Raw genomic sequence first — 26,900 nt, 5'->3', positions numbered from 1 at the left:
TGGCTTTGCTTTCTAGTCGTGTCACATTGCTGATAGCCTGATATTTAACAATGCCCCCTTGTCTACAGAGTTGACATGGTTGTCGGTGGAGTCATAGCTCCGCCCCGATCTGTTCCACCCTGCTTGTCTTGGACCACTTCTGTCCTCTGGCCGGCATTCTCATCATGATGAATGAATCACCTGTGGGTTTCCCCACACTCTTTGCTTATTCTTGCCTCGGGTGCTTTCACTTCAATTGCTCTCTGCCTGGAAGCCACCTCCCCCCACCCACTCCTGCCTGGGAAACTCCCACGCAGCCCTCACAGGGGTGCAGCCCTCCCTTCCCCTGAGGACGCTTTCCTGATACCTTTGCCACATTGCCTGTCTCCCCTTTGATCTGGCTCCCTGAAAGCCACACCATCTCTCATGAGCATTGCTCTTGCCCTTGAACTTCTGTTAATCATTCATCTGTAGGTCTACTTTCTGCTGTAGGATGACTTATGGGTACAGATCAGACGACAGGCATCATACATTCTTTTCTTTCTTTCTTTTTCAATTTGGCGAGTCTGTGAAATTAAGTACAGTTTCTGCCTCTACTTTACAAATCAAGAAATGGAGAGATTGCCTGATCATTGTTGGTGAACTTGATTATTCCTGCTCCTGACTCTTGTTTGTCTTGTGTTTGCTACACGGGGGATTGAACTCAGCACCTCAGCCTTGCCATGAGTACTCTGGGGATTGAGCTCAAGGGTTCCAACTTGATAAGGAAGTGTATTACTCCTGAGCTTTGTCCTCGGCACTGCTGCACACAATCATAGCTGAAAACTCTTGTGTTCTTCTGAGTATTAAGTTTCCAGTAGAGCATCTGGGATGCACTCATAACCGATAACTGGGTTTAGTGAAGTGATTTGATAATGAATTTTGTTTTATTTTAAGACATTCCCAAGTAACTTCAATTTGCTTTACTATTCTTACTTTTGCTTTTATTTTTACTTTTACTTTTATTCTATAGTAACTAACCTCAAAAATATTTTTTAACTTTTATTAATTACTCTTTATTCACTTTGTATCCCCCATAAGCCCCTCCCTCCTCCCCTCCTAATCCCACCTTCCCTCTCCCTTCTCTATGCATGCCCCTCCCCAAGTCCATTGATAGGGAAGGTCCCCCTCTCCTTTCTTCTGATCCTAGTCTATCACATCTCATCAGGAGTGGCTGCATTGTCATCTTCTGTGGCCTGGTAAGGCTGCTCCATCCAACTGTTGTGCAGAGTGCATGGAATCTTATGAAAGAAGTGGGAAATAGTAAGATCTGGAGAGGACAAGAGCTCCACAAAGAGAGCAACAGAACCCAAAAATTTGAACACAGAGGTCTTTCCAGAGACTCATACTCCAACCAAGTACCATACATGGAGATAACCTAGAAGCCCTGCACAGATGTAGCTCATGGCAGTTCAGTGTCCAAATGGGTTCCATAGTAATGGGAACAGGGACTGCCTCTGACATAAACTGATTGGCCTGCTCTTTGATCAAAAATATTTAAATGAAAGTATCTTCCAGTATTACAGGCATCCAGAAAGGAGACTGTGAAAGGTGTGTCCTGTCTAGCAGTGATGCCTCCGCCCACCATATAGACAGCCTGTGTCCTCACTGTCCTGGTGAAGGAAAGGGGGCAGGTCCTGTGGATATGTAAATCACTCCACATAAATTCAGAAACCATTGATTATAACACAGGAGGATGGAGACACTGGCTCTCCCACCCCATGAAAACCCCTTGATACCATCATCCTGCTGCCATTGGTAGATGAAAGACAGCAAAGAAGTGGAAAAATCAGCCATCGAAAATGAAAGGAGAAAAAAGACCTTATAAGGAACTCTCTTCATCTAGATTACTAAAGACCCTTCCCAGGGCTGGTGGGATGGCTCAGCAGATGAACATACCTGAAGCCAGGCCTCACAGATAGAGTTAAACCCCTAGGACTCCCATGGTGGAAGGAGAGAAGCAAGTTTGGCAGCTTGTTCTCCGACCTCCACATGGTGCCTTCCCATGTGGAATGAATAAACAAACCAAATAAATAAAGACTCTTCCTAATATACAGTCACAAAGATCCAGTTTGAAAGACACAACACTGTTCCATCAAGAGCAGCTCTCCTTCCCTAACATCCAACTCAGAGAGCGCTTGTGACTTCTGTCCTCCCCAACTTCCAGTCAGCCGTACTTCCCCCAATATTGTGGTGGGTGCTGTCGGAATGTGAGGCTGCAGGCAAGCTCTCCAGTGACACCCCTCGAACACTGAGAAACCGACTGAACAGCGCTCACATGTACTTCTTCACCCCATGCTCAGACAGGCTTCTGTGCACCTGCTTCACTGAAAATTCACCATGGGAATTAGGTGACTGGCAGTCTGCCAGCCTCCTCAGCACAGTGCTGCTCTTAGAGAAAGCCCGAGGAACACGCTCTAACCTGAAGATGTTGCTATGTCCTCTGATGATTTTCAGGAGTATGCTTCAGGCAGAAAAGCTCTGAGAGGAAAAGAGTCGGGTTTGCAGCCATGGTTCTCACTGTGCTTTGGGCTGTGCCTACAGGGCTTTCCATGGCTGAGAAGAGTCAGCAGGGTCAACATTTGGATTTTTATAAAGAATAATAATTAAAACAGCCTTGTGAAATACACACATAAACACACACACACACACACACATATATGCTTCAATTGTGTTGTTACCTTCTTTGATCCAGATTGAGAACAAAAATATCAGTCAGGTAGGAGAAGATAGGAAAGAATATTTTTTGTCAATTTCTTTTGCGAATGGCTATGTAAGAGAGATGACATAAAGTGATGCCTTTGATCTCAGCACTCAGGAGGCAGAGGCAGGCAGATCTCTGAGTTCAAGGTGAGCCTGGTCTACAGAGTGAGTTCCAGGACAGCCAAAGCTACACAGAGAAACACTGTCTCAAAAAAACCAAAACAGAGAGATAGAGATAGATAGATGGAGATAGACAGATGGGGATAGACAGATGGAGATAGATAGATAGATAGATAGATGATAGGTAGATAGATAGATAGATAGAGACGTAGAGAGAGGGAGAGAGCACATAAAGTGAAATGAAAGCCCTCCCAGCAAAGCTCTGCTCCTCTGATTTCCAGAGCCCCAGCATGGACACAGGTGTTTGTCACAGCCACCTGCTTAGAATCTGTGTTTGCTTCTTGTTTGATATTCATGAAGATGAGCAACAGCAAAGAGAGGATGGAAGCAGGGATGAAGGGTGACATGGTCTTTGAGGGTGTTTGGCAGAGAGCCACTCACTTCTCTTAACGTTCAACTAAAGGCGGAACGTTAGCAGGTAGCTGTGGTGCGGCCCTACGTGCAGTGACTGGGTGTTGGCCAGGCCTCATGCAGACTCCTGCAGCACAGCCATGGGGCTGTATACAGCCACCCTCATGTGAGACGTCTTTATGCTCGTAAATAGGCAGAGTGACTTCTTCGCAAGGCTGTTCCTTTAAGCAGAACTCTCCTCCAAAGAGGACCCCATTTGTCACCACCTCTATTTTGGCCCAAATCACAAAGATTTCTAAGATCTTTTCTATGTGGTGGTGGAGTCTGTCCCACTCAGACATGTCTATCGGGCAGTGATGAGCCCTGGGACACCATTTCCACTCTTTCAGGCTACTGGGGCCAAGTTAATGAATTGACTGAAATTTTAGGATGTTGGTCCTAAAGGCAATCAGGTGATTGACTGTACAGTTCTATATTGTATAGACTTCCCCGTGGCTGAGAAGTCAGCAGGCCTGCTGTCAAATCACCCGTCTTAGTTTTTGCATAAGTTTTTCCCCTTCCCATCAAATACACGTAAAGAACAAAAGAGGTAAAGCCGCACCTGTAGTATTCCTCTCCCACAAAGAAAAGGGTCTTCTGAGGCTTCTTGAGGTAGACTGCAGCATCGATTCGCTGCACATGCCTTGGGAATCCGAAGTCATAAATTGTCCGAGGAGGCCCTTGCATCTGGAATCCTCGTGTGATCCAGTAGTGGGGGCCTGGAAACAAAGGTTAGAGTCTGCAATGGTTCTGTGACACTCACCAATATACTCCACGCATGAAGTGAGTGTATTAACTCTATTCTGGATCACACTTGGGGCTTGTTCCCTGGAGGCCAGGCTATATTTATACCTTGAGAAACAGTAATATTGATATGATTGTGTGTAGAGGAATTTTAATCCAGCAACATGTCTGCTCTGGCAAGAGATCACATCCAAAGACCTAGGTTTGTGTGATCCAGCTGGAATGACAAACCTTTAAACACTCTGGCTGGAATATAGATACACCCTTGGTACACACCTTTAATCCCAAACAATGAAGGTAAAGTCAGTTTGTAGAAGGAAGCAGACATGTTTGGAAGTGATGTCTAATTGAGGGGCAGACAAAGTGACAAATCAGAGAAAGATCTGACAGAATGAGTCAGAGATACGATATACTCAACTCTCATGAGAACGCACAGGAAGGAGAGGTGACATTGAGTTTGTTCATTCTGTTCAGTTCTTGCAGTTCCTGCAGAGAAGGTCAGCAGAGGCCCAGAATAATAAGAAGCCAGAAATTTGAACAAATTGCCAGAGTTGGTTTGAGGCCAAGCAGAGCAATTCAGTAGTAAGCCGGGAGAAGCTAGCTTGAATGAGACAGCTCGGAGAGGAGTTTGATCCAGACAGCTGAGTTGACCCAGCCAGCGAGAGTTCAGAAAGAACTAGAAATGGTGAGCTTATTCAGCAGTAAGTCTCTGAGATGACAATTACATTTGTCCAATAAAAGTTACATTTACAATTGTGTCTTCTTACACGTAACATCTTTATGTTTTTCATATATCCTTTGCTTATTTCCTTCTCTCACCTTCATCTATGCATGAGGAAGAGGGGACAAGTGCCTTGTAATAATGTTTTTCACTTAAGTTGACAACAGTCTACCCTTTTCCCTGGGAAAATGTATTAGCAAAACCCAACAGCTGGTGCTTTCTGGGAAGCTTTTCTTGGCTATCTATTGCTGAGACACATGTTCAAGAGTGGTGTTATTCCAATCACTTTGCAGATGAGAAATGAAGTCTCGTGGCAATTGGAGGATGTCTCAGAATTACTCAGACAGTGGAGGGCTGAAGCCAGAGATGGCACTCCTGTGGGTTTGTTGCCTGGAATCACAGAAGGTTGCATGCTGCCAGCTGTTCTAACCCTGACTTTGTACCAGGATATCAACTCATGTTAAAGGATCTCACTGAAGCGTGCCCTGCTGTTCTAGAAGAGAGGCCAGGGACTGGTTTTAAGCACCAAGGCCCTGGGTTTCCTTCCTTGAGGGATTTGTAGGTACCTTTAAAGAAGAAAGCAATGCCCCGTTCAGCCACTTCATAAGCCGCATCCACGTTGGACATGAGCTGGGGGAAGGAGCTAGTGATGGTGCTGGGCCGGATGCCTGCCGCCAAGTGCACTTGCCTTCTCCAGAAAATCCTGTCGGGTGGGCAAAAAAAAACAACGTCAAGTATTGGTTGAGATTTTTTTGTTGTTGTTGTTTCTGTTTTTGTTTTTCGAGACAGGGTTTCTCTGTGTAGCCTTGGGTGTCCTGGGCTTGCTTTGTAGACCAGGCTGGCCTCAAACTCACAGAGATCTGCCCACCTCTGCCCCCCTGAGTTCCGGGATCAAAGGTGTGCACCACCATGCCCAGCTGGTTGAGATCTTAAATTACACAAACTAAAATAATACTACAAGCCACATGGCAGAGGACATCATAAAATGCCCAGTGCTGTTTGCCATGTTTTAGAGAGTAACACATTATCACTATTATTATTATTGTTGTTGTTGTTAAGACAGGGTCGTCTCATAAATCCCCAGCTGACCTCAAACTCAGTAAGGATGACTTTACATTTCTGGGGCTTGGGTTTCCACCTCATGTGTGTTGGATTCCCAAGGTACGCTTTTATGTCTGGTGTCAGTTTTTAAGCTCACAAACAGTTTCTTCTTCTTTTTCATTGTATTAGCACCTCTGAGACTTTATTCCGTTTATTTGAGAATGTTCAAAACATAGGTGGTAGAGCAATGGGATGTCCATTGAACACATCCCCTGCTCACAAAGATCACTACATACAAATTCCTCCTTCTTATTCTATTCTGATCTTTCCAAAATTAAAATCTCTAAAAGAAATTGTAATGAACAAATGTCTAGGCAAAAATTAAACCTTTGTCCTCTGAAGTACTAGAACTCAGCAATGGTTAATTGGGCAGGCAGCCAAAACTTGTTTTTGGAGATTCCCCAGGTGTTAGAATCTTAATCTTCATACTGGATCAATCTTGATTTAAACTATTGCAGATGTGAGGCTGAAACTGAAGCAGAGCAGTCATTCTAATTCCAAATTTGTGTCCTCTGATGACAATGCTGATTGTGCTGTCAGAAATAGGTGTAGCCAGTGTAGCAGACCTACCGTGGCTTTTACAATATCAGTAAGCCCAGAGACAGGAAACACTGTTTTAAGTACTCTATGACAATATACATATTCTATGCAGTGATATATTTTATATAGTGCTGTCTATTACTTATGCAAATTTCCAAAGGAATTGGTTATCTAGAAAATTTTTTCATAGATTAGTGGGTGAAGAAAACTTACATTTCATAGTTTAAAAAAAACACACAATAAAACATAGATTCAGCAGATTAAAGCAAAAGATGAATTAAAATTGAACAAAGAATTTAAAATGTAACCTCCCCTAATTGAGACTTGGCAAAGGACTGGCCGAGACATATAGGAACTACGTAATGAAGCAGATGGATGCCAGTAGTCTATAATCTAATATTTGCTAAGGAAAGAAAAACAGTAGACTTTGATATGACCAGCCATCTGATAAGAGATTTGTTGTCACTGTTTATCTTTGTGTGCTTGGTATATGCCCGTGCAGCGCATGATCAAGATTCAATAGACGTTTGTCAGCTAATGCTGGAGGCTGAGCAGACTGTACTTGAGTAATGAATTATGAAATTTACATTTCTTGTTACTAGAACTCTAATATACTCAGTTTGAGACTAACTTGCTGGTAGCCTTCTCTCTGGCCTCTGCTCTGTCATGTTCTGGAGCTCTGCAGGCAGGCAGGTGCGTGACAAACTCAACTTTTTATCCTGGCTGCTTAGCATAGAGCCTGGTCAATCTGACCATGTCATTCAACATTTTGTTTTTTGTTTTATGTTTTTGTCCGGGAATTGAATTCTGGGTTTTGCTAAGTGATAGAGCTACCTCCCAGTCTGATTTTTTTTTCCTTAAAATTTCCCCCCATGTATAACTCTTTTACTTCTGAGAACAATTTAAGCAACCTGGGTATATAGGCATATAAAATAACCATACAAACTAGGCATTTACTAGTGATAAATCACAAAGAATTTCATCTTAATTTAAATTTGTTTGGCAGGGATGAAACGAATTTGCCCTCCGATGAGCTGCTTGCTTGTCTAGTATAGAACAGCCCAAAGCTAATTTCATACTTCCATAGGAGGGAGGGTGAGTCTAGGAACACATTTAAAATCTTTGTTTTTCCATAAACTACTATAAAGGCAGGAAGCTTTGTACATGCACTAATAACACAGATATTCATAACATACAACAGTCCCGGATCTGTGTAGAGGTGCCAGGCAGCTTCCACGGCATTGCGCGCTGTGACGTCATACCCAGTGCAAGCTGTGCGTGTTGTGTGTGCAGAACCAAGGCCGTGGTGAAACTGTGCAATACGAGGCGGGTGAGCACTGCTAGACACCCGTGATTCATTGCGTGTTTGATTTTTAACTGGATTTTTGGCCCCAGCCCGTTCAGAAGCTGCCTACTGTCGACAAGGTTTTGCTTCCTGTACATTCAGTTACCCACTGTGGAGCATAAGGCCCAGCTTCGCTCCGAACCTGCCTAGGCAGCAGCAGCACTCCCAGAACTCAAGAGGATCGTCTGAGCTCAGGAGTTTGGGACTGGTCTGGACAACACAAAGCTCCATCTCAAAAATAAAAAAAAAAAAGCCGAACCCAACAAAACAGGGCTACCTCAAGAAGCATGGGGGTGAGGTCAGAGCCCTTATAAATACAGACACCAAAGGCTGATGAGTTGGCTCGGTGGGGAAAGACGTTTGACACCAAGCTGCCGATCTGAGTCAGGCCCCGAGAGCCACAGTGTGGAAGGAGAGAGTCAACCCCACAAGCAGTCCTTTGACACCCACAGGCATTTCATAGCGCATATCCACGTACACATTAGAAATCAGTAAACAAATGTAAAAAAGAGAGGACTTCCTTCACGTGCGAAAAGTGCACGTGGACAGGTCAGCGAGCTCTTGGTGAAATGGCAGCTGCCTGTACAAACCAAGAAAAGAGACCCCGGAATGAAACCTATCTTGGAGGTACCGTCTTAACCTCCAGAGCTGTGAGAAACACCATCTAGTCCCTACCCTGCTCTTATGGCAGGTAGAGCACGGTGATAGATCGTGGACAGAGGATTCTGGATAAATTTTAACGTCTCTTTCTCTTCTCCCTGACCTCCTCCCCTCTCCAGGCCTCAAACTCATGATCTTCTTGCCTAGCTCCGAAGTGAAAATAGACACACGCGACCACATCCCGGCCTCTCCTTTCTGAATGAACAAAACATATTCTTATAGTAATAGTTTCAAGATCTCTTCCCCAAAATAAAGAACATGTTTCTCAGACATTGCCTCCCGAGGAAGCCTCCATGGACCTCATTTCCTAGCACAGCTCCACCTCCTGGGAGTATGCTCACTCCTCACACAGTTCTGGCACCTAAGTACATCCTTACTCCTGAGCATAGCTCTTCCTCCTGAGCTTCTGTCCAGCAATGATGAAAATAATGTTTGAGATGGTTTTCTATAGCCCAGGCTGGCCTCAAGACTCACTATGTAGACAAGGATAACCTTGAATTCTGAACCTCCTGATTCTGCCTCCCCTGGGCTGGGGCTACAGGTGTATGCTACCATGCCCAGTTTTCAAGATGGTAGGGATTTAACCCTGGGCTTTGGGTATGGTAGCAACCACTCTACAGATGGAGCTACAGCCTGCCCTGTCAGTGCTTGCTTCTTGAATATTTTCTCCTATGAGGTATGCCAAAGCAGATCTGCTTCTATAGTTCTTGACAGTATAACAGTTCTTGGTACTCAATGTGGACTATATGAACACTTTCACAATGAAGAAAAAAGTTTACACACATATTTCTGAGGTCCTCTGTCTATGCTGGTACCATGAAATTTCCTCTTCAGCAAGGAATATGGGTGAATGTTGCTATGTTTCTATTTTCTTCCATGGAATCACAGAGGTATCATGAGGACAACTGTCAGACTTGCTCAGAAGCCAGAGTATAAGGACAGAAGATATCTATGATGACAGCTGGCTGACACTGAAAATCCTGGAGGCCTTGAAATTGAGGAGTTTGAGAAGAACTTTTCAATAGAACTACCTACCTATGCATGTATCTATTTGATCATCCATCCATCCATCCATCCATCCATCCATCCATCATCAGCTTTCCATTCATGCACACATGTATTCACCCATCCACTCATCTGTCTAGCTAGCTAATTGTCGCAACTATCGAATGAGTCCTCCCTAGGCACAAACAGTTGCCCGATACACTTGGGCTGATGCCTAGGGAAACAAATTGCTATCTTTTAACTACTTTCTTCATTTCTTCTCCATTGGAAATTCTAATCTCTGCCATCAAAGCAATTGGAATAAATACTTCAGCTGTTTGGAAAGCACTCAGCAAGGCGCCCAGACCAAACCCACAACTGTTTGTGCAACTGTGTATCTCCTAAGACCCCGTTGCCCACCCTCCTGCCACTCAAAATGGCAGCAGCATTTCTGCACAACCTTCAGCCATTGAGGCAATGGTGTTGGTTGCCAATGGGCTCAGGCCTCAGGGCATCTTGGCCTTACCTATCCTTGAAGAACAGAAGCTCCTTTCCCAACATTGTCACCGCATCAAAGGATGAGCTGGAGTCGCAGAGGTCGGGGATAGAGGGCTTATGCGGGATATGGGGCAGGGTGGGCTTTCCTGGGAATGTTTTCCGGGGTCCTAGGATTCAAAATGTAAAATGATGCCAGCAACTCAGAGCATGTACACTTCCACTCTTGAGAACTCTAGAAGCCCGTACACATTCCCAATGCAAATATCAATGTCTTAGGAAGTTGGCTATCAACAGCAGGCAGACCTGGGTTTAAATCTCAGCATCTCTAGCTGTTAGCTGTGTGATACGAAACAAATAATTTAACTTTCTAAAGCCGTGGCTACACCAGTTGTAAATTGGGAGAGGTACTGGTAGGATCCACCTGTGAATATCGTGTGAGACTTAAGTAATATTTTAAGCATTAGTATTAAGTGTAATTATTTAATAGTTAAGTATTTAACTATTAAAAGTCAGTCTTGTCTATGAGCATTGACTTTACTAGGTCAAATATGCTCCAGTATATAGGCAATGCAAACGGAACTTAGTGGGTTGTAAAGAGAGATGGCACGGAGTTGGGGGGACCTATAGGAGTCCATGTGACTAGGCAAAGGAGTGAGAAGTGACTATGAACAAAAGGTGTAGCATACTTATGTGGAATTTCTCAAAGAATTAATGAAGATATTATATAAGAGGTGGTTGCTATTTTTATTGTTACACATAATTAATTTGAAAGCTAAAATGCCTTAAAATACAAAGCGAATCCAGGACAGCCGAGGCTAAGCAGAGAAACACTGTCTAGATCCTACCCCCCCAAAAGTCTTAGAATCCCTACTGCCTTTAACCTCCAGAACTCTCAGTTATGACTTGCCGTGAATAGGGCTTGGATGGCAAGTGTCGTGCTGTGTCATAAGCAGCAGATTGTCTATATAGTAGAGTGGTAGAGTTATTAGCATCATTATTGCTATTTTTAGGGAGCTAAGACCACTTATCTATAAACGTGTATGTGTTAACTATAAAATATAATCACCATCCTCTATCCTCCAATGCATACATTTTTATTTGCTTTGGAAAATTCAGCACATGGACCATTTTTTGTTGTTGTTGTTTTTTCATAACCAGAATGCTCTGAAAAGAAGATGTAAAAGCATTTCAGGAAAGATGAAATGCAATTAACTGGTACATAAGCTCTTTACGAGCGAACAGGGCTGTGGTGGGGTCACTAGTCATCTCTATCTAGGCAAGTAGCTCCTGCAAAAGCCCACTTTTTCTAACTTGGAGGCCCAATGCTTGTCACTTTCAGGGTTAGAGATGATGAAGAGAGCATACCGTATAAAGCTTGTATCCCTTTCACATCATCCTTGGGGAGATGAAACCTATACGGGTTCTGGTACTTATATGTTGGGTACATCAGTGCTGATGGGTCTGTAGAATGGCCCAGGCCCAGAGCATGGCCAAATTCATGAGCAGCGACAGTGAATAAGTTGAACCCTAAACAACATGAGAGAGAAAGCATCAACACAGGTTTTTTTGTTTTCATTCTCTTGTCTTACAGGAGAACTTATGCCCACATCCATTCTCTCTCCTTTCCATAACTGGCTTCAGAGGTTGGTGCTATTCTAAGACCTGACTTTTCTGACCTCAGTCTATTTTAGATCAACCTTTCACCCTTTTGGGGCATGGGGCAGAAAGGGGAATGTAAAACAATTCACTTCCAGTTGTCAGTGATGCATGCTAGAGGGATAACAAAAGGCCATGTAGCTAGTGGTGGCATTGACACTTATAATAATTTGGATCCTAAATAGCTGAATTGCTTTCTGCTATTACAACCTATACTCCTTTTGTACTATAATTATTTTAATAAAAAAAGCACTCAATAGAAATTGAACTTAATACAACAAGATCAAATTATCTTTTGCTATAGGTAGATTAAGGGTAACACATAAAGCTGAATTCAGTTATAAAAAGATTGCCTTACCACTTAAAAATAAATCTGTTTTCTTACAGCTAAGTGTTACACATTTAACATTTTAATCAATGCCATGAGGAAACTAGGTTCAAAGACTTGAAATACTTTACCTATGGTTACAATTAACAATTGGTGGAAACAGGAATTGAGATTTCAATTTAAATGACATCAGAGCTGGAATTCTAATGACTATATTCAAGTGTGTGGGTGGGTGTGCCAGCTTCCTCTTTTCAGTCACGTGTTTTGTATGGAAGATTTCTAGATGACCCGAATAGCATTCCGGAAAGTTTGCACCCTCCCCCATCGTACTTCTTAGGAGAGTACTAATTCATTTCCTGGGGTCATTTCTAAAGAAAGTCGATTTCCACATACAGGTAAGGAGCCCTGAATTTAGTATGCCTGAGTAAAAAGCAAGATTTGCATTGGGAAGGGCCTGGTTCTGTAGTTTAAATGCTAAGAAACAGAGAGCAGGCAAGCCTATAGCATCATCTTGGGAGGTCTGATCCCCTGTGGGGTTCCCTTCTGGATTTTTGGCTTACTTGTTTTTCCTAGCCAGCCCCCCTAGTTAAAGGGTGGCTTGGGACGTTGAACCTCAAGGTTTCATGATGGAGGCCCAGAAGAAGGTACAATATTTTCCAGGTTATGGTGAATTGTGCATATATATACCATTCATTCCCATAGTCCACTTCTCAGCATTGTCGAAATGTGTGTCTCCTCCCAGGCCTTCTCCGGGTGCAAATGCATGGGCCAGAGTCCCTCGAGGCCCATCAAATGGGTAGGAATCCCCATGATCTAAGTAGAAAATATTAATTGGATTAAGGCCTAGTAAATTTGGGGGGAGGTGTCAAAAAAGGTGGGCAACATTCTCATTGACCCTTAAATGCACTTTTCTATACTCATCTTTTAAAGATCTATTTTTAACTATGTGTATGTGTGTGTGTGTGTTCCTGTGGGAGTATTGCACATAAGTGCAGTGCCCCAGGAGGTGAGAGGAGGAAAACAGATCTCCCTGGAGCTGGAGTTACAGCACAGCAAGTGGCCTTAACTGCCAAGCCATCTCTCTGCCCTTAATATTAATTAAAATATTAATGTTAGTATTATAAATATATTAATTATGCATTATTATAGTTAGCATAGAGCATATGTAATATAAATATAATAATACATGATAATATATTATATATTACTATTAAGTATAACAGAAATATAATAAAACCATATTATATTAATATATAATTTATTGTTTTTATATATTTGTATTTATACAATATATAAATATTTTGTGGGTTGGGGTGGGCGTGGCGTACAGGGGCTACCGCAGGGTAATCGTTACCGGAGGCCCCCTAGTCCGTGGGATTGCTGACAGAGCTTGTCCTATCACGGGACAAAGCTACCGTGAAAGTGCGCCTCAGTGAGTCTGTCCCCGGTGGAGGCTACAGGTGACAAACAGCGCTAAGATTCCCTGTTCTATCTTCTTGGCCTCCGCCCATCCTAACGCTGTGTGATGGAGCCCTGTATTTATATATTTGTATTTATATATAAAATATATATATATAAAATATATATATATTTGCATTGTATTTATATATTTGTAATTTAGAATATAAATATAATATTAAGCATATTAATAGTAAATAGTATATTAATAAGATTTCTATGGTCCTATGTTAAAGAGTTGAAAAATAAAAAGGGTTGTTTTGTACTTCAAAGGAGGCAGTGCCAACTTTGTTGCAATGGTTTTTATCTCAACACACAGTATACGGTAGACTACCACACACAGGTTACACAGAAGGAACTGAGGGGACATTTGATAGCAACCTGGTCCACTGAGTAAAATATGAACCTGTTGACAGAAAGATATTTCAAAATCTGATTCCTTTAAGAGGGTTTTAGTAAACCGAATGCGCATCGCTTCGTAATTGTTCAATATAATTTAAGTGTCAACAAATCAAAAGAAAATGTCTTTGTAATTCTGATATGCCTGCTCATGTAAAGGTAAAGGCAGTCTGGAGAATCTTGGCACCTAGGACTTCATTTAGAGCGAACCGTGTTATGAATTCAACAGGAAAGAAAGAAGAGAACATTCGAAGAATGTGGCAGCAGCTGCTGTTCAGAATTTCGGTGACAGCGCCCGATTTTTGTTTACTTAAAATTGGTATTCGTATTTCATTTTATTCATTCGTTCATTGATTCTAAATCTATTTCCTTTGTTTGTGTGTATGTGAGTGGGTGCTCACTGTATTTCATCTTATTCGTTCATTCATTGGTTCTAGATTTAGTTCCTTTGCATGTGTGCACGTGAGCGGGTGCACTCACTCTTACGTGGAGATCAAACAGCGGCTTAGGGGAGCCGGCTCTCCTTCCACCACGCGGGCTCCGGGCTTGGAACCGGGGTATCAGATTTGGCGGCAGCTGCTTCTCTGGCCGTGTTGTCTCCCTAGCCCTGCTTATTGTTTTTAAAGCCAACACTCTCAAATTCAACACGGAACTTCTCAGGTCAAAATAAAGTGTGATGCAGTTTCGTCATGGGCTGCATGTTCTGAGGACTTGAAGTGGCTGCCTGGTCTCCAGGCCTTTGTGCTAGGGCTCAGAACACCAGTGTGTAATACAGAGAGTCAACTCTGTATCCCCCAAACCTGCCTTGAGGGACCATGTCCTGCCACTTCACCACGTGTCCTTGGATGCCTGACAGGAGCAGGACCTGCCAAAGGCCAGATTCCACTCAAGGGCCATTTCTGATCCCCATTTCACTCCTCTCTGAATCTCCTCTTCCTACCTTCTAAGCACTTCGGCCTCACCGTCCGAAGCCGAGGAGAGAACTTCAGGGTTCTCTGCTTTCACCTACATCCTGCTTGTGTTTTTCTGCAAAGGTCTCAGAGCTTTACCAATCATCTTCAGAGTCTTGTTCTACCCGTGTGTGGGTAGGGAGATACAGCGGCAACTCCCCACACACGTCTCGAACCTAGTGTTCAAGCATGGGTGAGACCCGAAGGCCGCCTCCCGAACTATTTTGTGTGTGTAGGGGTTGGGGTGGGCGTGGCGCACAGGGGCTACCGCAGGGTAATCGTTACCGGAAGCATCGGAGTCAGCTGCCCCCTAGTCCGTGGGATTGCTGACAGAGCTTGTCCTATCACGGGACAAAGCTACCGTGAAAGTGCGCCTCAGTGAGTCTGTCCCCGGTGGAGGCTACAGGTGACAAACAGCGCTAAGATTCCCTGTTCTATCTTCTTGGCCTCCGCCCATCCTAACGCTGTGTGATGGAGCCCTGTGCGGTCACTCCGTAATTCTCCTTGCCCCTGGGGATAGAACCCAAGAAACAGCACACTACCTCCGGCTTCAAAAGATATCATGATATCCGCTTCCCCCGAGTTTATTCTAACGAAGCTCAGAGGGACGGCCGTACTCCAGGCGTGCAGGGCCATCCCTACCGCCTTGTCCACCTCCGTGGGACTCATGGAAGGTGTGTACTTGGAGACTCTGGACAAAGGAAAAGCAAATGTTAATGTTTTAGTGACTGTTCCCGCACAGGGGGAGGGGGACGGAGAAGAGGGAGGGACGTTGCCCTGGTTCCCCCAGGTTATACTTTTTTTTTTCTTCTGAATCAGAAGTCCTTGCTCTGCTTTGAGAGACATCTTGACTTGTTTCACAGCACGCGGGAAATAATGAGAGACCCAGAAGGCAGAGGCAACCCAGGATTCTAAATAAAAATGTAATTTTCCTTGGTATTTGAGGTTTTGCTATAAATTCTCTATCAAAGGTCAATTGGCCTTCCCAGGGGTTAGGGAGTGGAGTGTGTATGTGTGAGCGCAAGTGGTTGTGTGTATGTGTGTGAGAGAGACACAGACAGAGAGACAGAGACACACAGAGAGAAACACAGAGACAGAGAGCTTTTAAATTTAAATTAAAAAATTACTTTAAAAAAAGTTTAGTTTAATTTTGTGTTCGATGGTGTTTTGCCTGCATGTTCTGTGTGTACCGTGCTCATGAAAGCCAGAAGGGGAACAGATCCCCCTGGAACTGGAGTTACAGATCGTTGTGGGTACTGAGAACTGAACCTGGGTCCTCTGCCAAAAAGCAGTCACTGCTGAACCGTCTCTTCAGCCTTAAAGAGAATGTGCTAGCCTAGAAACAGTGCTCGCTGGGGCTGGGAAAAGGCCCCCGAGGGACAACATAGGAAAGCAGAGCTGTTTTTCGGGCTCAACGTGTGTGGAAACAGAGTTGGTGGATCTCGTGGTTTCCTCTGCTCTGAAACTCAGAGGCTCAGGGTTCTGCCAGCAGGAAAAAAAAAAAAAAAAAAAGAAGGGCAGGGAGAGAATTTTACCTGGGATTTGGGCTGGGCTGGAATAATGGCCTCAAAACGAGAAGGCACAAGTTGTGCAGTGTTTGGAGGCAGGGCTGGGCCAGGCCCTTTTTTTTCTAGCTTTGGCTCTGTGTCTTACGGACAGACTTGGCAAGTAGAAGAACAAAGGCTGTTTAAGGATCCTCAGGGGCTCTCCAACTTAAGGATCCACAACAACTGCCCACTAACCTGTGTAATGGGCCAGTCTAGTCCTGAAACCTGTATCTGGGATTATCTTAGATTATTCTCATGCAGCATACATGGCCAAAAACCCAGGGTGCTCAAAAGAAGGGTCAAAAGAGAGAATAGGAAATTGCTCAGATCTGGACTAGTTAATGTCCAAAATATGGCACACCCCTTTGCCAGGCAAACCTATGGTTTAGGACCGGCTTAGACAGTACCTTGTCATTCCCTCCAATCATAAGCAAATCAACTGCCTTCTTGAGTTGATGGTGAAAGCTGTGTCAGCCAAGATAAGGTGGGGAAAAGAATAATGCCAGAGAAGAGGAGGAAATGGAGAAAATTCTGACCCAGGGTCTACATGAAAACCAACCACAAGCTGATGCTAAGTGTAGGCAATGCTCTTTGAAGATGTGCTCTGTGCTAGACAGGGTTCTAAGCTCCTTTTAATGTGGTGTGTTATCTGGCCCTCCCAAGCCCGGGGAGGCTGGTAATGATGGTGATCAAGGCCTGCATTTTGTGGTTAGTCAGGAACCTAGTCCACTTCTGCCTTTCCTCAAAGCTCGTGCACATGAACGCCCTGCGGTGCTTTTTCATTTTTAATCATATGGTTTTTGTTTCAAGACGTTATTCTGACATCCAGGAACTGCACAGTACCGAGACAGCCTCTAGGGTCTTGGAGAGATGTGCTGGTGCCAGGGGCTTGTCTGTAATCGAGAACGGTTAGGTGTTGAGAGTTGTGGGCTGCATTATTTATCACAGAAATATTACACTTCTCCAAGTGTCATGATATCCATGGCCTAAAATTCTAGGACACAGTTGAGAAAAATGAGAAAGACTTCATAAATTTTCTTTTTCTTTCTTTCTTTCTTTCTTTCTTTCTTTCTTTCTTTCTTTCTTTCTTTCCTTTCTTCCTCCCTCCCTCCCTTTCCCTCTTCCTCCCTCCCTCCCTTCCCCTCTTCCTCCCTCCCTCCCTCCCTCTCTCCCTCTCTCTATCTCTCTCTCTCTCTCTCTCTCTCTCTCTCTCTTTTACTTTCTCTCTTTCTTTCTTTTTTGAGGTGTTAGCTCTAGTTTTTTTTTTTTTTTTTTTTTTTTCTCAGACTGTGGTAACTTTAACAGGCCGCCCTGCTGCTTTGATTTCTTTGTTCTGAGCGACACCATATGGATGGAGAGTCTAACAGCAGTTAACAAGATGCTCTGCCACATTCTCCTTTCACAGGGGTAGCCAGGGCAGTTTAACAACCAGCGTCAAAAGGGAACATACTGTGGCCTGTGGCTTGCTGGTTTCTGTACTGTGAATCGTGACCTACTGTGAGGGATGCCACACTGGCAACAGCCATTGTGTAGTGTGGACAGCAACCAGGTAAAAATCCAAGTGAAAACAGACACCGTGTGGATAAGCCTGCGAGTCTACCTGATCATAAAGTGTGAAAGTAGGAAGGAATAGTTTTCTTTATGTTTGTTTTAAATATAATTTAATTGAGCATTTACAATGTTGATTATAGTCATTCGTTATCAACATGCACAGGAAGTTCTTGGAAGCTCAATAACAGAACCCAGAGTTCCTGCCGTACAATTGTAGTTGGCTCCTGGGAGTGGTTAGGAGGCTGTTCTACTCCAACCCTCTGAAGATCACAACAACCCAGCCCTTCCTCATCTCCACATGCCACCCAGATGTGCTGATCCTGTAACCCAGTCCAGATCCTGGCTTCCTCAATAGATGGTTCCTACTCCTCAGGCTCTCAGTTCCCACTTCTGCCCCCTGCTGGGCCCTCCACTCCAGTTTCAGTAGTGTACTGGGGTGTTGGGATTGAAGTGTCACTCAACATGATGGCTTAACTCAGCATGGTTGGTGAGGTTTCTGCTTGGAAATGGTGGAAAACCCTGGCACGGAACCACCTAAAGCTACAGCCACTAAGCCTGTGCGAGCCTGGAATGTGCCAGCCTCACCCATCTCCTTCAGACCTGCTGAGGCTGAGGAGTGGGCTAGACTGAAATAACCAGTGAATGAACCCTGGGAGTGCATCAAGGAAGCCAGAGTAGGAAATTTGTTGTCAATATAAAGTCCAAGGAGGAAGTGACAAAAGTTCCTTTTGGGGCAGGCCTCCTTGGTCTAAACAGGAAGATGCCAGAAAAGGAAGCACTTCCAGGACTGTGACAAGGGTAACAAGGCCTGGAGCTGCAACTGCCTTCAAATCAGGGTCACGTGCCTCTGCTCCATGGCCTGGACAACTTGATAGCTCCCTTCACTGCTGCCTCAAAGCCCATTGTGGGGTCATCTCCCCCCTTGCATGCCCATCTCCCCTTAAAGACTAGAAAGAGAGAAAGCGGATCTATTCCCCTTTATACTCCATAAACTGAGTGCCTATAGTAGCCAAAAATCATCAGCAAATGATTTGTAGAATAAATGAGTGAATTTTATTAGAGTGGTTTTTGGTGTGAGTGTGAGTGTGAGTGTGAGTGAGTGTGTGTGTGTGTGTAGGCTAGAGGCCAATCTTGAGTGTTGTTCTTCAGGAGACAACCATCTTGTTTTTCTGAGATCGTCTCTCATCTGGCTTAGAGCTGGCTGATTAGCCTAGCCCAGCTGCCCAGATTAAAAGACTCCAGTCCCACCTGGGTTACTTAATTTTAAGTTATTACTGAGTTCTTCCCAGGTGGTTGGCTCTCTAATGGGTAAGGTAGACAGTGATCCTGGATTAGAGTTTTTCAAACAAGGAGCTAGAGAGCTCCTGTTCTTCTTACGGCTGTTGGAGAATTCTGCCTTTCATACAGATCAGAAGAAAGAGATCTTGGAAAGGAAAGAAGAGGTGAGGTGTGTCTTTCTCTTTGAATTGGGAAAGACTCATTCTCATTACCTGTATGTCAGAATATTTTTTTTCCATTTGGGTTCACCTGGGAAGAGGCGGTAGTTAGCCACATCAGGGACTCCACAGCGAGGCCTCTTGATCACATCCATTGTCTTCCGGTCCAACTTCCCAGTGACTTGGAGGCCAAAGAAAGTTTGTAGCTCCTTAATCTTCCTGATCATGGGATTGCTTTCTCTTGCCACCATCTCACCAGCCTGGGGGCCTCCTTTCTTTGTATAATACTTGTCAAGATACGCCTGAAACGGAGAGGCAGGCTGACATGTCCATAGTGTGGTTGGAGAACACTCATACTAAGCCAAGATAGGGGATAATATTCTTGATATAAAAATAGGGTATATATTTTTATTTAAAAAAATGTAGATGCTGGGTGGTGCTGGCACATGCCTTTAATCTCAGTACTTGGGAGGCAGAGGCAGGCAGATCTCTGTGAATTCGAGGCCAGCCTGATCTACAGCCTGGATGTCCTGATCGAGGACATCCAGCGCTACAGCAGCAACAGCAAACAAACAAATCCAAAAACCAAAAACCCATACCCAAAAGCAAAAAATCCAACCAACCAAACAAAAAGTAGACGTATTTGTATAGATGGTACTTAGGGCACAAAATTATTAATGATTACCTTTGAGTACTGAGGCTACTGCACTCTTATTTTTCTTTCTTCCCCCTACAGGTTTTGAGTATGTATGTGCATGCAAGTGCACTTGTTTTTGTGTGGGCACATATGGAGACCACAGGTTGATGTTGGTTCCTTCTTCTTTTTCTTTTTCTTTTTTGGGTTTGTTTCTTTTTTTGAGACAGGGTTTCTCTTTGTAGCCCTGGATGCCCTGGAACTGGCTCTATAGACCAGGTTGGCCTTGAACTCACAGAGATTTGCTTGCTTCTGCCTCCAGAGTGCTGGGATTAAAGGAGTGTGCCACCACAGCCTGGTTTAGGCTGAAAGGCTTTAACTAGTTTTGGTGTGTTGTGGGGTGACCTGAAACAGGTTTGAGACCCACGGAGGCAAAGAAAACAAGCCATAAATTATTATGCTTCTTGCATCTCTCTATGAGGCTCAGGAAACATTATGGAACAGAAGGTGGAAAGATTGTAAAGGACAGAGTCCAAGGAGGAGTAAGAAGAAAAAGTGTCTTCTGGACATAACAGGACCACTGCCGTTGATAGCTGTGACTGCACAAAATCAAGCTGGTCACCATTCTTGCATAGATACAGGAGGAGCAGATGAACCCCTTCCCCAGCTGAGGCATTGACCAGGGATGGCTGCTAAGGGAGGGAGGGAGGGAGGGCCGTTTTCTTTAGAGGTATGCTTCCTGTTAGGTTGACCACATTCCAGTGGATGCCCTGTGCCTTTGTGAATATGGGTGATACCAATTAGATTCAGAGAGAGAGAGAGAGAGAGAGAGAGAGAGAGAGAGAGAGAGAGAGACAGAGACAGAGACAGAGACAGAGACAGAGACACAGAGACAGAGAGGACATGAAATTGGGAGTGAGATTAGGCAAGAACCCGGGAGGAGTTGATGGAGAGAAGAGGGAATGAATATGGTCCAAACACATTGCATACGTGTGTGAAATCCTCAAGGAATAAATAGAAGAGAAGTAACTCCCTCCCCACAGGATCAAGTTTCATCTGCACACACAGACTTTCTGGTTAGCTAAGTTTAGCTAAGGTGAGTGTCTATGAGGAAAGAGGATAGGCCTTCCATGTTGGCTGGGGAGATCTTCGCCGTCCCCCATCTGTGCTCAGGAACTTTATGTGTTGTTTGTTTGGTTGTTTGTTTTAGGATGAAGCTGCTTTGAGGGCTTCCTGTTTGTGTGCCGGGTGCTGCTGTGGCAGCTTGAACTAATGTCTCATTTACACTCCTTGGTGAATAGAGAACTGTGTCTAAGACCAGACGCTCTGCACTTCTGAGATGGTTTCAGTTTCAAGCATTTTCTTCCCTTGTTGAAGAGTGCGTTGTACTCCACATTCTGATGTCTGCATCATGAGATGTGATCATAGAAGGAGATGCTCATGATAAATTGGGCAAAGACCATATTACTCCTACTGTTAAAACGGCACAGTCACAGACTAGGACTTGGGGAAACCAGTGAGAAGCTTGCTAAAGACCCAGGAATCAAGATAAACAGCACATGTTTACCAACACTGGGCAACCTCCCCCAAATCAACGCAAAAAGTGCCCCCCCATGCTAACCACTTAACACGATAACAGGATCTTATGGGGGAGGGGTACATGAGGGACCACCCCCACACTTGCACACCCCAGCCCCTAGCAGAGGAAGGGGAGTCCCAGTTCTTAGCGGTGTGGTCCGCGGCAGGCTGTCCATGCTTCCAGGCCTGGCTCCAGCCATGAGAGTATCAAGTGACTCAGTGGGCTTTTTATTTAAAAAGAGGGAATGCTGGAGTGGGCTGTGTGGACAGGGTCTGCAAGAGGCTGAAGGCCGAGGTAAATACGGGTGAAATATATTGCTTGTATGAAATTCTCAAAGAATAAATAAAAAGTAAAAAACCAAACCAAACCAACCAACCAACCAAACAAACAAAAAACCCCTGAAGATCTAAACAAACCTGAAACCCAAACCAACTCCTTGTCCAAAGTCTCACCCTGAGTGACATCAGTTCATTTGAAAAGTACAGACTAAACTGTTAACCGTGTTTAAACGTTGATGATGGAATTTGGGGCATTTCGTTTTTGATTACAGTTTTTATAAAGTTTTCTGCTACGAATCTGCACAATTTTTTTTTTTTACAATAAAATGTTTTTCTTTTTCTTTAAAAAATGAACATCAGATACCAAGCCTATCGCTTTAAAAGTTTAAGGTTAAACTCAGTAGATGGAATACAATAGTCAGTTTTAATGACATAAAATCAGAAGTTATTCCTACTTAAAAAAGAACAAAAACTCGTCAGTGCAGTGACATCTTTGGAGGACTGCCAAATATTCTAAGTTAGGGAGAGAATGGCATTCTGGGGACTTTCTTGCCAGGGCTGTTGACAAGGCTTTGGCATCCATTCTGGAGTAAATATGTTCCATTTGGCACGTGCAGGTAGATTTAGAACTATCCTGTCTTTCAGGCCACCATCTTGATGCTGTCCCTTGGTCAAAGGCTTCTGGACTTACTGGAGTCCCCCCAGCTGCCCAGCACCTCCTCTGTCTCCCCTGCTATTATATCACTAAGCCTTAGCATTTTCTCCAAGGAGACCTCTACCAGCTTCTTTTCAAGTGTTTGATGGATAAAAGTCATGGAGGCTAAGAGCAACTGTTCCTGCCAACATCTTAGGGCATTTAGAAATATCCCTCCTGAGTGTAACTGGTTGGAGTAATGGCCAAGGTAAGCTTTCTCCAACATTTCCTTTATTTCTGTCTAAGACGCATCGAAGGAGATTTGTAACACTTTGATGCTGTCCAAAAGATGATAAGTTCAAGCGTAGGCTGCACTACAAACATGCTTGCAGGATTCTTTGAACCTCCCTTTAGCTTTCTTGCCAGCTCCTGCCTTCCCACCTGTCTCATCTACTGATCACACCAATGTGAGGATTACAACATGTTTCTTTAGCAAAAGTAGTGGGTAGAGAAATGGTAACTTACACAAATTCAGAAATATTTGTGATTTTGGTGAATTAGTGTATTTTAAATATAAATACATATGTTTAATTTTATGTGTGTGTGTGTGTTCCCAAGTGAATGTGTATGTGCGTTGTGCACGCAGGGGTCTGTAGAGGTCATAAGAGGGCATTGGATGCTGTGGGTGTTGGAAACTGAACTCTGAGCCAACTCTTTAGCCACTGTTTGTGACTCCGTAAAAATAAAGTCATGGAAAGAGTATAAAAGCCAAATGTTTTTATGATATAACATTAGTGAGAAAAGTAGAAGCCAATATTTAAAGATAATAACAATTAAAAATATTTTTCCCTGAAAAGAAAGCACTATCAATGGCTTCCAGAGTCTAGGAGTTTGATTTGAATGGCTTAGTTATTCGTAACCCTGTGGTAAATGAGAAAGACTCCTTTAGAGACAATTTAAAGCTTATTTTAAATGTTATGTCAATACCACCAAGTGTTTCCCACGTTACGATAGGCTGACTTAATGATTCTCACTTAATGATGGTGTGAAAGTGATGCTTTCTCAGTACAAACCACACGGCAATTTTTGCCTCTGGTCTTTCTGAGGCCGGCGGTGAGGCTTTCTCTCTGTCTTCTGAAGCCGCGGCCATGAACCACAGCCCCCAGCTCCACAGTAACGAGCTGCTGTGTCATAAACAATGGCTTTGGGAAGCTGTTTGACTCATGGTATTTTGAACCTGTGATGAGGTTATCGGGATACTGCACCATCGTAAACCAAGAAACATCTGCATGATTTTAAAAAGCCAGCAAGTCCCCGAAAACACTTGATTTGTGGAAGATGTAGGCATTATTGGTCATTATTCCATAGGTGTGTGTGTGTGTGTGTGTGTGTGTGTGTGTGTGTGTGTGTGTATTGAACCAAGACCCTCAGGCATGTTAGGCAAGTGCTCTACTATCGAGCTGTATCCCCAGATCCTCCATACTCTATACCCCGACTCTATCACTTTCAAAGCCCCAATCAGATGAACAAATCAGAATTTAAGGATACAACTGGACATTAAATAAATTAAATAAGAACTGTTTGAGCTCTCAAGTGCAGCTGTCTATGTCTGTGGGCTTGGAGACAGAAGTGTCTGGTGTTATGATTTCTTAGCTAGTGATTTAGAAGGAAAAGGGCAGTGTAGGAGATACCTCCTAGCCACCCGTGACCCAGTGACCCCTTCCACGTTTTCTTAGCACTAGCCACGTGGTGACTGTACCCCACACTCCTCTGTGCTGGACTCCTGCACTAGAGGATGTGTTTTCAGCCTGCCCTGTCTCCAGGGTTTTTCAGGGCAAGCTCTTTCTGCAATTTAGGTTCACTCCAGATGTGGCCGTCTCTGCGAGGCTTCTCCGAGTGCCCACAGCCCCAGGAGCCTCTATCTCTTTCTGGTATCTCTGCCCACTTTCTAAAAGAAGCTTGTGAACTTGAGTGACTCGTGTGCCTCCTCACTGTGCCCTCCTACCTGCCCTCCCAGTGCCATGAGAGCAGAGGATTTGCCTTGTTCTCTTCCCTCCTGCTGCCCCACAAGGTGGCCAGCCACAGAGTGTAAACTGCTTGTCGGACTCTCTAAGTTCACCAGGCTGGTGGATATTTTTGTAAGCTAAAGATGGTACATAAGTTGTTTCTAGTTTCTGGCTTAACATGCAAGATCTGTTCTCATCTTTTTAGCCTTCTAAAGACAATATTCTTTCCAGAGCGGATGCCTGAGACCGCTACAGAAGATAACAAGGTATAAACAAGTTTTCATGATCCCAAGGGCATAACAGAGACCAAAGAGGACTGACTTAGAGAGAAAGAAATACGGACATTCTAACAGTCCCCAGCAGCCCAGCCACACCATTCTTTTGAAATGTGACCCCCACTTCCCAGCTGAACCCTGACTGGTCAGATTATCAAAGATGGCATCACCAACACTTTCTGACCTTAGTGTTCTTTAGAGTAGGGCCATTGTATTCTCTGTGTAAAGAGCAGTGGTCACTATTTTTGGTTCTGCAGACCATACACAGCCATGATAACACAAGAGCCTGTAATTCAATGGTCTGGCCGGCACTTGCCCAAACCCTGGATTAGAATCACAGCCTCCCACTAGCTCAGATTCATTGAGTACCAGGCTTTCATGTGTGTGTCAGGAAGAGGGTGTCACAAAAACTTTATAGTTTCTGAATTAGAGAAGCATGAGTCTGGAGGGGGATATTATATTTGGAGAAAAAGACCAACAAGGGTATCAGCAAATTATAATTTATAATTTTAGTACTACTTTGAATTGAATTCATGTACAAATGGGCTCTGGCCAAAGAAAGTTTTGCTCATGTGGGCACCTGCTGTTGATATTGGCACCTTCTGTGCAAGTAGACATCTATTGTTGACGTGGGCATCTACTGCTGATGTTGGCATCTTCTGTGGAAGCGGCATCTGCTGCTGACCTGAACTTGCTTATTTATACGTAGGACTGCTGCTGCAAATGCTCCCTGGCATCTCTCATGTAGAAGAAACTGATCAGCTGGCATGGTGCATGCAAAACAACTGGTGAGGACAGTCCAGTGTGCATCCGTGACAGACCTCCAACCCTTAGGCCCGAGCTGGCCGTGGGTACAGCTGGACATGAGGACCGTAGCCCCAAGCAGAGATGGAATCACATGCATGCTATAGTTTCATGGACTCTCGGCCCAGCCAGCACACCTACAAACACCTTTCACTATCGCTATTGGCAATCCCATCCCAGAAGTCCCTTTCCACATTTCTTCCTTCAACTGACTTCTCAATATTTGGGATGATTTTTCAGCCATAAAATCGTTACGAAATTTCCACGATTGGTTGTATCAGTTCCTTCATATCACGGTCAGATGGGAGAGACATAAGCAGAAAGTGAAGCTGAGATAAGGGCTGTGGAGAAACACAGACCTAGGGGGAAAGATCCCCAAATGAGGAGGAAGTCTGGCTTGTCTTCTGACCCAGGTTAGCTTGAGTGCCAAAGCCAGCTTTCAACATGTGAACCTAAGGAAACCTTTTCCTGTGGCTATTAAACACTCAGAATTAAATTCACAGCCTGCCCCAGTCTTTATATTTCTGATCTTATTTTTTCCTCAAACACTTGCTTTTGATTTTTGTGTGTTGTGACCTCACTCAAGCCCTACCCAGATATTTATTCAGCTGTTAATTCAGCGTGTAACGCGTGCACCTGAAGAGGGCCACACACTAATCTCAGACAGCATGGCTCATCAGGCTTCTGTGGAGTTGCAAACGTTTTCAGAAATGATAATTTTTTTGGCTTTCTCATTATGCCCTGTTGGGTGTTCTGGGCTAGCAGAGGGAAGGGGGAATGGAGCAGAGAGTCACAAACCTGTGCAAGGTGGTAGTTGCTCCTGGAGGTCCTAGGGGAGGCTGCAAATAGGGGGGCTGCAGTGGCAAACTTTAAAGCCGTGACAAGGACAGCCAGGCCAGAGGCAGGCAGCACCTTCATCTCCTCTTGGTCGATTGGTGATTGTATCAGCCCAGGGATGGCAGACAGTTCACTTTTGCACCTGGCCCTTGAGCTCCTTTTATAGAGTCACCCAGGTCTGGGCCCTGCAAGTGATGACTCGTGTCTCAAACGGTAATTACACAGCTCGATTCTCCCCCCTGATGACGGGTTAACAGCCCTGCGAGGGATCGGGGAAGCTTCATCCTTTGTGATTGACCAAATCATACAACGAGAGAAATGGTTACTTTCAATGGAACTTGTTAGCTACGTGCAAAAATTGGAGTGAGTTTGATTTATTTGAGTCCCATCTGTTTGATTAGCCCTACTTTCAGGACCCCCTTTTCCATTCTGATTGCAGAAAAAGGAGGGGCCGGTGAGATGGCTTGGGGAGTCTTTCCTGAGCCTTTACTTGCACGTGCAGGCAAGCCCGATGATCTGGGTTATTCCCCAGGATCCATGTGGTGGAAGGACAGAAATGATTCTTACAACTTGCCCTCTGAATTCTACACGCATGTCACAGCACATTCTCATGCCCCTTAGAAACAAACAAACAAATAGATGTG

General features: G+C 44.2%; 1 protein-coding gene across 1 annotated transcript in view; it reads right to left on the bottom strand.

The window, feature by feature from the left end:
* Window positions 1-26,337, bottom strand: part of Mmp20 (matrix metallopeptidase 20) — a 37,641-nt gene extending 11,304 nt beyond the window's left edge. The window contains exons 1-8 of the mRNA XM_021645857.2: window positions 26,218-26,337; window positions 19,264-19,511; window positions 15,218-15,366; window positions 12,556-12,681; window positions 11,250-11,411; window positions 9,913-10,051; window positions 5,323-5,459; window positions 3,854-4,010 (exon numbers count right to left, since the gene is read on the bottom strand). Coding sequence (XP_021501532.1) covers window positions 3,854-4,010; window positions 5,323-5,459; window positions 9,913-10,051; window positions 11,250-11,411; window positions 12,556-12,681; window positions 15,218-15,366; window positions 19,264-19,511; window positions 26,218-26,337 — 1,238 coding nt within the window. The remainder of the gene's footprint in view (window positions 1-3,853; window positions 4,011-5,322; window positions 5,460-9,912; window positions 10,052-11,249; window positions 11,412-12,555; window positions 12,682-15,217; window positions 15,367-19,263; window positions 19,512-26,217) is intronic.
* Between the last annotated feature and the right edge of the window lie 563 nt (window positions 26,338-26,900).

This window comes from Meriones unguiculatus, chromosome 1 (assembly GCF_030254825.1).
Source record: "Meriones unguiculatus strain TT.TT164.6M chromosome 1, Bangor_MerUng_6.1, whole genome shotgun sequence".
In the NCBI taxonomy this organism is placed as follows: Eukaryota; Metazoa; Chordata; class Mammalia; order Rodentia; family Muridae; genus Meriones; species Meriones unguiculatus.
The sequence above is the reverse complement of the archived record's forward strand: the minus strand, read 5'-3'. Positions and strand labels throughout refer to the sequence as shown.